The sequence below is a fragment of the Gavialis gangeticus genome, unplaced genomic scaffold, assembly GCF_001723915.1.
Source record: "Gavialis gangeticus isolate Ggan-Ray unplaced genomic scaffold, GavGan_comp1, whole genome shotgun sequence".
Classification (NCBI taxonomy): domain Eukaryota; kingdom Metazoa; phylum Chordata; order Crocodylia; family Gavialidae; genus Gavialis; species Gavialis gangeticus.
In genome coordinates, this window is record NW_017728993.1 from 45953699 (window position 1) to 45961434 (window position 7736).

Genomic DNA, 7736 nt, shown 5'->3' on the forward strand with positions numbered 1-7736 from the left:
GCAGGGATCACCCCCCCACCTGGAAGCACCCAGTGAGCGGGGCTTTTTTTAAAGCACCAGGAGCTGGGGTGGGTGGGCAGCCATGGATGGGGAGCCGGGTCAGGGGGCAGGGGGGACTGGGGGAGCAGGCAAGGGATGGGGCTGGCAGGCCCCCCCCCATGGTTCCCTCCCCAACTCCTACTTACCAGCTCCAAGTCCAACTGCAGCTGCCTCTCTGAATCCGACTGCATCGAAGCTCTGAATCTTTTCTGAAGATTCAGAGAGTTTTAAAATTGATTTGGACCTTTTTATTGGTCTTCTGATTCAATTTGGATTCAGAGATTCGGCCACAGAATCAGGCCAAATCTCCTCTGAATCAAATCACCACCCAAAGCTATCGCACAGCCCTACTAAACAGTAGCTCTTTAACTCAAATTTTTGCAGTTTTGATGTGCCTCCTAAAAAGACTACTTGTGGTGTAAAGATAAATATATATAATTTACACCAAGAGGCTTCTCTTCCAGTATCTCTCAATGACAGTTCAACACAGCAGTACTAAATTGTCAGAATGGTATTGCATTACTAGCATTAGTCTGACTTATAGCCTGACTCTTATTCATATCAATGCATTTTAAATCAAACCCTTAATAATGTTTTTCTTTTCTAAGGAAAATACAAGCATTATTATGGTAGTGCTAGAGTGATATTATAGCTGTGATGGTCAAGGAAATATGCAAGAGGCAAGGATTTTTGTGTGTGTTATGTTTTATTGGACAGACTCCATGGTCAGTCTGAGCTCAGACTTGAAGAAATGTGCCTTGTACCCAAAACCTTCTCCAAATTTTTCCCAACTGAAGCAGTATTAATTATTCAGATGTCATGTAGCCTGTTCATTTAGCCATATCAGCGTGTTAGAAACTTCATTAGCCAGTGACAAGCATGCTACCTGAAAACAACAATTTTTTTTTATCACAGAGGTTAACCAAATGTTAGATCACATAGTTTTGCTAATGAAGTGTTTACTCACTTGAAAGTTTGTTCGACACTAGTAAACAAAAAGAGCAAAGGCCTTATTCTTTTTGCATTATACACTGGATTTACCACCTCTGCAGTTCATTTTGTTTCCCTGTTTGCTCTGCTATCACACAAGGTGGTCTATCTCTCCAGGCTTGCTCCTCATGCCAACCCACCTATGGTGCCTACCAAAAAGCAATTTAAGATTTTGGAAATTTTTAGTTTAGTCTCCCTGGTTTCCCTTGAACAAAGTCTCAGAACCATGATGTCTATATGGAAACAGGCAATAGTGTCGTAGCTTCCTTGTAACAGGAATTCTTAGCTAATTAAACTGTCTGTATCTTTCAATGGATTTATTTTGCTGAAGGAAAAGAAAGTACATTCCTAGGAGGAGGGTTGATGGTCAAGCAGCTAAAATGGCCCTTTTTATTTCTCTTCTCCCAGAACAGAGGTATTTCTGAGATAATGCCTTGTATCAAAATTTCCCTGTGTTCCATCCAATTCTGCGTAATTTAGGCTTCATCTAAAAAGAGACGTTATAGCAAGCGTTTAGAATTGTTCCTGATCAGTACCATTTTTCTGAATCTGGGGAAGGGCAAACCAAATCTGTTCTTAAATCTGCAAATGGCCTCATTCATCTTTGAACCTGAATTACTCTTTGGACTATAGGCAGGCACAGGAGGGACACCAACTCACCAACAGTTAGTGCTGACCTAGTGAAGGGATACTTGGAGGAGCTGGATGCATTTAAGGCAGCTGGCCCAGATGATCTTCATCCAAGGGTGCTGAGGGAATTGGCCAGTGTCATAGCAGAACCACTGGCATGACTATTTGAGCACTTGTGGCATTCAGGACAGGTCCCAGAGGACTGGAAAAGGGCCAATGTGGTCCCTATTTTCAAGAAGGGAAGGAAGGAGGATCCAGGTAACTATAGGCCAGTTACTCTCATCTATATCCTTGGGAAAACCTTTGAAAAATTATTAAGGATTATATTTGTGGAAGTCCAGCAAGAAAAATAATGCTGAAGGGCAACCAACATGGGTTCATAGCAAGTATATTCTGCCTGACTAATCTTGTTTCCTTTTACGACCAGGTCGCAAAATGCTTAGATGCAGGAGTCAAAGTTGATGTAATTTTAAAAAGGCCTTTGATACAGTGTCTCATCCCATTCTCATAAATAAACTAAACGGCTGTGACATAGATGATTACAAAGTCAGATGGTTGTCAAATTGGCTTAAGGGATGCACCCAGAGAGTGGTGGTGGACGGGTGGGTATCAACCTGGAAAGATGTAGGCAGTGAGGTCCCCCAAGTTTCAGTCCTTGGACGAGTGCTGTTCAGTATCTTCATCAGTGACCTGAATGAGGGCTTGGAGAGCACTCTGTCCAAATTCATGGACAAAACCAAATTACGGGGCAAAGTAAACACACTAGTGGGCAGGGAATGGATTCAGGCGGATTTGGATAGGTTGGAAAAGTGGACAGAACAGATTAGGATAACGCTTAACAAAGATAAGTGCAAAGTACTCCACCTAGGGAGAAAGAATTGCCAGCACAGATACAAACTGGGAGATGTCTTACTGAACAGCACAGCAGCAGAAAGGGATCTTGGAGTCATAGTTGACTCCAAGATGAACATGAGTCATCGCCGTGATGAAGTGATCAGTAAAGCTAACCGCACTCTATCATGCATTAGCAGGTGCATCATGAACAGGTCTAGGGAGGTAATACTTCTCCTCTATGTGGCATTAGTAAGGCCGCAGCTGGAGTACTCCATCCAGTTTTGGGCACTGCACTTCAAGACGGATGTGGATAACCTTGAGAGGGTCCAGAGGAGGTCTACTCAGATGGTTAGGGGCCTGCAGGTAAGGCACTATGGGGAGAGATTGAGGGACCTGGATCTCTTCAACGTCTACAAGAGAAGGCTGAGAGGGGATCTAGTGGCCTAAATTCATCAAGGGGAGACAGCAAGGAATAGGAGATACTCTGTTTACCAGGGCACCCCTTGGAGTAACTAGAAACAACGGCTGCAAACTGACAGAGAGCAGATTTAGATTAGACATCGGGAAGAACTGGTTTACAGTGAGGGTTACCAGAATCTGGAATGGGCTTCCAAGGGAGGTGGTACTCTCCCCTACCTTAAAGGTCTTTAAGAGGAGACTGGATAGGCATCTGGCTGGGGTCACCTGACCCCAGTGCTCTTTCTTGCCCAGGAAAGACTTAACTCTTTCACTGCTGATAATTGTAGCAGAAACATCAAACAAATCTGAGACTGTGAATTTAGGGCCATAGCCAAGATTTCCATTCAGTAATACCCCATCTTCTGCTTACTTCATCTAATTTAATGCCTCTTGCACACTGTTGGTTTACATGTCCATAAGGACAAAACCCCAGTTGCTGCAGTAAATCTGGTTAAAACCAAGCCAATTACACAGTTAGAAAAAAGCAGGTTGCCATGTAATTTTAGTCTGCTAACAATTACTAGGCATGAGGCCAAAGGCTGAGCATGACAACCACCTCATAATTGCTAAGTTATTATATGGCTTTTAACCATTTATGATGCAACATACTCTAATTGTTCAGTTTTGTATTACAGTGGGTGTGTCTACAGGAGATGCTACATTGCCACAGTGATGAGCTACAGCAATATAGCTCATCGCTACAGTGACATAGCATCAGCAGGCACAAACCATGACACTGCCGCTACTGCACAGTAGCTCATTGCTACTGTGCAGTAGGGTCAGAAATGACCCGTGCAGTGCCGAGACTGCACAGTACCAGTAGTTATTATGCAGTCATTTAGCACTTGCTTTAGCAAGTACTAAATGATTACATAATAACAACTGTGCAGTCGGGCGCATGTGTAGACACACCCAGTAACACCTAGAGGTCTCAAGCATCGCATTAGGCACTTTATACACACCTAATAAAAAGATGATCTCTTTCTCTTTGAGCCTCTGTTGCTTATGTTCAATTTCAGTGCCCCTTCTTGTTTTTCCTCAAATCAGGGAAAAGTGTATTAGTGAATGTTTATATATTGATATAAATCCTCTGAAGGCAAGTACAAGTCAGTGTATGATATTCTTCCTATTATGATTTTATTGCCTCCCTTTGAATTCAATTGCTAACTGCTGCATAACTGCTACATTTACCCTTAGCTTTTTCTTTGTCATTGCAGATAATGGTAGGAGAAGGAATTCTCTATTGTTGCCTGTCAAAAAGAAGAAATGGGATTGGAACAGAGGCCAATATTAATGCAGGAGGCTGCAACTTCAACTCTTTCCTTAGAAGAGCTGTCAGATTCGTTGGTGGGTTTCAGGTTTTAATAACTAAAGGCACTTCTATGAGACACTTATGATTTTAATCATGCAGTATTTCATTTTTTTTAATGGTCTCTAGAACAGTGGAGGGCAGATCGTTTCATGCCAAGGGCAAAAAGCAGCTGTCAAGTGGGATTGCAAATTAAACATGTCCATTCAATAATGCAACACTTCTACTTTCAAGGATTCTCTTTCATCTACTGCATGATTATCAGTGCTGCTAAGTCGATAATTTTTGTTTATTTTCCCTTAACACCCTAAAATCTGATATCAAAGTCCATTCATATGGTTAGCAGTATGGCGTTTCATTAAAATGTGCTATCTTTTCCCTTGGAAAAAAATCAAAGCAGTCAGTGTAGTGTTTATAAGCAACACAACAGCAACAACTTGTTAAAAATGTCAATGGATTTGACATTCCATGTCTGAGATGTGGCCCCAAGCAAAGTAAATAGAGGCTGCTAAATTTATTAGCAGAGAGGTAATTAGCCATGTTAGTCTAAAGTCAGGCAGAGGCAGGGTAGATTTGTACCTTTATAAACTAACTAAATCAGAGACGTATAGCATAAGCTTTCACAAAGGGCTTTCTGCATCAAATGCTGTCTGATAAAGCAAGCCCTCTGCTTATGAAATCTTACCGTATACATTTCTGATTTAGTTAGTCTATAAAGCTGCAAAGCTCCCCTCCCTTCTGCTAAAATTATATCATGAAAACAAGGAAAAAAGATCTTTTCTTTAAAAAGTATTACTGACCTTGACTGGATTTGACCTGTCAAGTTAGGCTTTGAATGAAGTCCCATTGTCTGTAAGGGGCCTGAGGCAGGTGCTCCAGAAACCTTGAGTGAGAGAATATGACATTGGCAGAAGAGATGCATGGGCAGCAGTTTATGAGCCTGAGAGGAAAACTTCACATTGGCTGGTGTTCAGGAGAATGCTGGGGTTTGTAAAGGGGAGGTGTTGGACCCACACATAGATACAGTAGCCAGAAATGCTTCCTATCTGTGACCTGGGGGAACAGAGGCTATGGCAAGGACTTAACAACAGCCAAGGAAGGTAGTTAAGCTGCCTGATGCACTGCAGTACTCTACAGAATAGTGCCCCATTCCACCTCTATACAAACCGGGTTTTGGAAAGACTGCTTAGTAAAATAGCAAGAGGTGAGTTGGTTTTGTGATCTCTTTTATTGGACCAGCTGTATAAGGGGTTAGGCTGGAGGAAGGGTATTTGATGTCCAAAGGCTTGTCCAACAGCTCTCCCATACAGTTGGTCCAATAAAAGATGTAACAAAAAACCCTTGCCTCTTGTACATTTTTGGACTATCATGGCTGCAACAATACTCCAACCCTACAACAACATAAGTAATGTGTATTCTGAGCCACATTTGGTATCCTAAGGCCCCTAATGTTACTGACCAATGATAAAGGGAAAATGGACAAAATGACTCAATTTTTAATGGGTAAAGGCTGAACAAGAGGGGCAGTTTAATCAACTTTAGTTTTCTAGAGAACTGACAAGGAGTGACAAGATCCCAGTGACTCTAGGGATAAATCACTGGTTGGAAGATAGCCAGTAACCACAATGACCAAAAGTCTTTACCCAATGACTAGTGTTTGCTGATATATACAACATGAGCTAGTGCTCTTAGAACAGGTATTAATGGAAAGGTGTCCATATAACAAAAAACCCACCCCAACTTGCATTATTTGGCACCACAGTTGGCCAGCCCAGTAAAAAGATCAAGGGCTTGAATATTTTCAACCTGCAGTAGGTGATCCACCCTGGGATCACCTCAGGCTCATATGGTTGGGCACTTCAGTTACCATTAATTTTCAGCTGGATAAGAATATCTATTTGTGGCTACTTTGTAGTATAAATGTATGAAGAAATATAATAGACTATGAGGTTATCAAAGTTAAAGACAGTCCACTGAAAGGGAAAAACATCAATGTGGAATATATTTTCCAGAGTAAATTATCTCAATTTCTTTATCGGCATATGGGTATGATATACAGTTTTTTTACAGTTAATCATAATTGAAGTTTATTAAGAGGGCCAGGAGCTCATGTATTTTTAAACATCATAACAAGGCTCAAGAAGTTATTTTGCTTTATCTTCCAGGTGTTCATGTGTTTGGCCTTTGTTCTACTGCTCTCATTACTGACATCATACAGCTATCAACAGGGTATCAGGCACCATATTTCCTGACCGTATGCAAGCCTAACTACACATCCCTAAATGTATCTTGCTCAGAAAACTCATACATTGTGGAAGATATTTGCTCAGGATCTGATACCACAATCATCAACAATGGAAGGTTAATTTTATTCTTCATTATGTATTAATGTTTCCTCATAATCTACTTTTTTTTAAGATAAACATTTTTAATTTTCTACCCCACCTGCAGCACTTAATCTATTACTACATCTACTCTTGAGCGAATGTTGCCAGGTTTATAACAAAGTTCAGGACATAAGCTGCTCTTTGCATCTGTTCAGTATGTGTAATAACCTTTTTAGCCTAATGGAAGCTTTGGAGATCATTCCTAAGACTTAGAGGTCCAACACTGGGAGTGGCAGTGTTTCTTTCTTTGAAGTAGGTACAGTGTCTACTTCAGTTACCAATGGGACTTGCTTCTGCTGCTACTTTTGACACGCTCCCCAGAAGTACTATCTGCTCTGCATAAGAAAATCTTGCCTACATATACATGTTACTTAAGGTCCCCTTATATTTTCTGTTTTGTAACCATATAAGTGTAATCAAGCATAACATTCACAAAAAAGTAGTAAACTTGTAGTAGTAATCTGTGTTGAGACAGATGTCCTTTTATTACAGAAAAGATCACCACATGTTGTGGTCTGTGGCAGCCCAGTAGAGGCACTACTATGCAGAGCCACCCACATCACTGTGCCAGGCCCAAAACCACATTTCAGGAGTCTCCCCTGGGGAGTCTACATATGGCTGTCCCCCTTTTTGGAGAACACCCACAAGCCTGGGGTATCGCTGCCATCACCTGGGCACTGCTATCTGTTAGGGATAGCTGTACAGGGAACATAGAACCTGCAAGCCTTGCGGACGCTTTGCCCACTGGTAAAGTTTCTGGGTGATTCATTTAGCCCAAAACCTCCCAGGGTAATCTCAGGTATGACTGAGTTTGGCAATAAACAGCCAAGCTTTGCTAGGAGCGAAAAAGGATTTGTCCTCTCTCCCCTCAGGCACTCACAGAGAAAACAGCCAGTCATGCTTTTACCGATACTTTTATTGTTCAGGGAGAAGATGAAGGGGGAAGCGGGGGGGAAGACACAAGTACACAAGGAATTTGAGATAAAAACACCTTGAGCAAGTTCTAATAAATTGGGTTTTACAAATATGGGCTCAGTGACCCTTTTTAATATGCAACTAAAATACTTAGTTCTAATTTACTACCTAAT

General features: G+C 41.5%; 1 protein-coding gene across 1 annotated transcript in view; it reads left to right on the forward strand.

The window, feature by feature from the left end:
* Positions 1 to 7736, forward strand: part of PLPPR4 (phospholipid phosphatase related 4) — a 101497-nt gene that overhangs the window by 63929 nt on the left and 29832 nt on the right. The window contains exons 3-4 of the mRNA XM_019501667.1: positions 4170 to 4299; positions 6427 to 6622. Of these exons, the coding sequence (XP_019357212.1) occupies positions 4170 to 4299; positions 6427 to 6622 (326 nt within the window). The remainder of the gene's footprint in view (positions 1 to 4169; positions 4300 to 6426; positions 6623 to 7736) is intronic.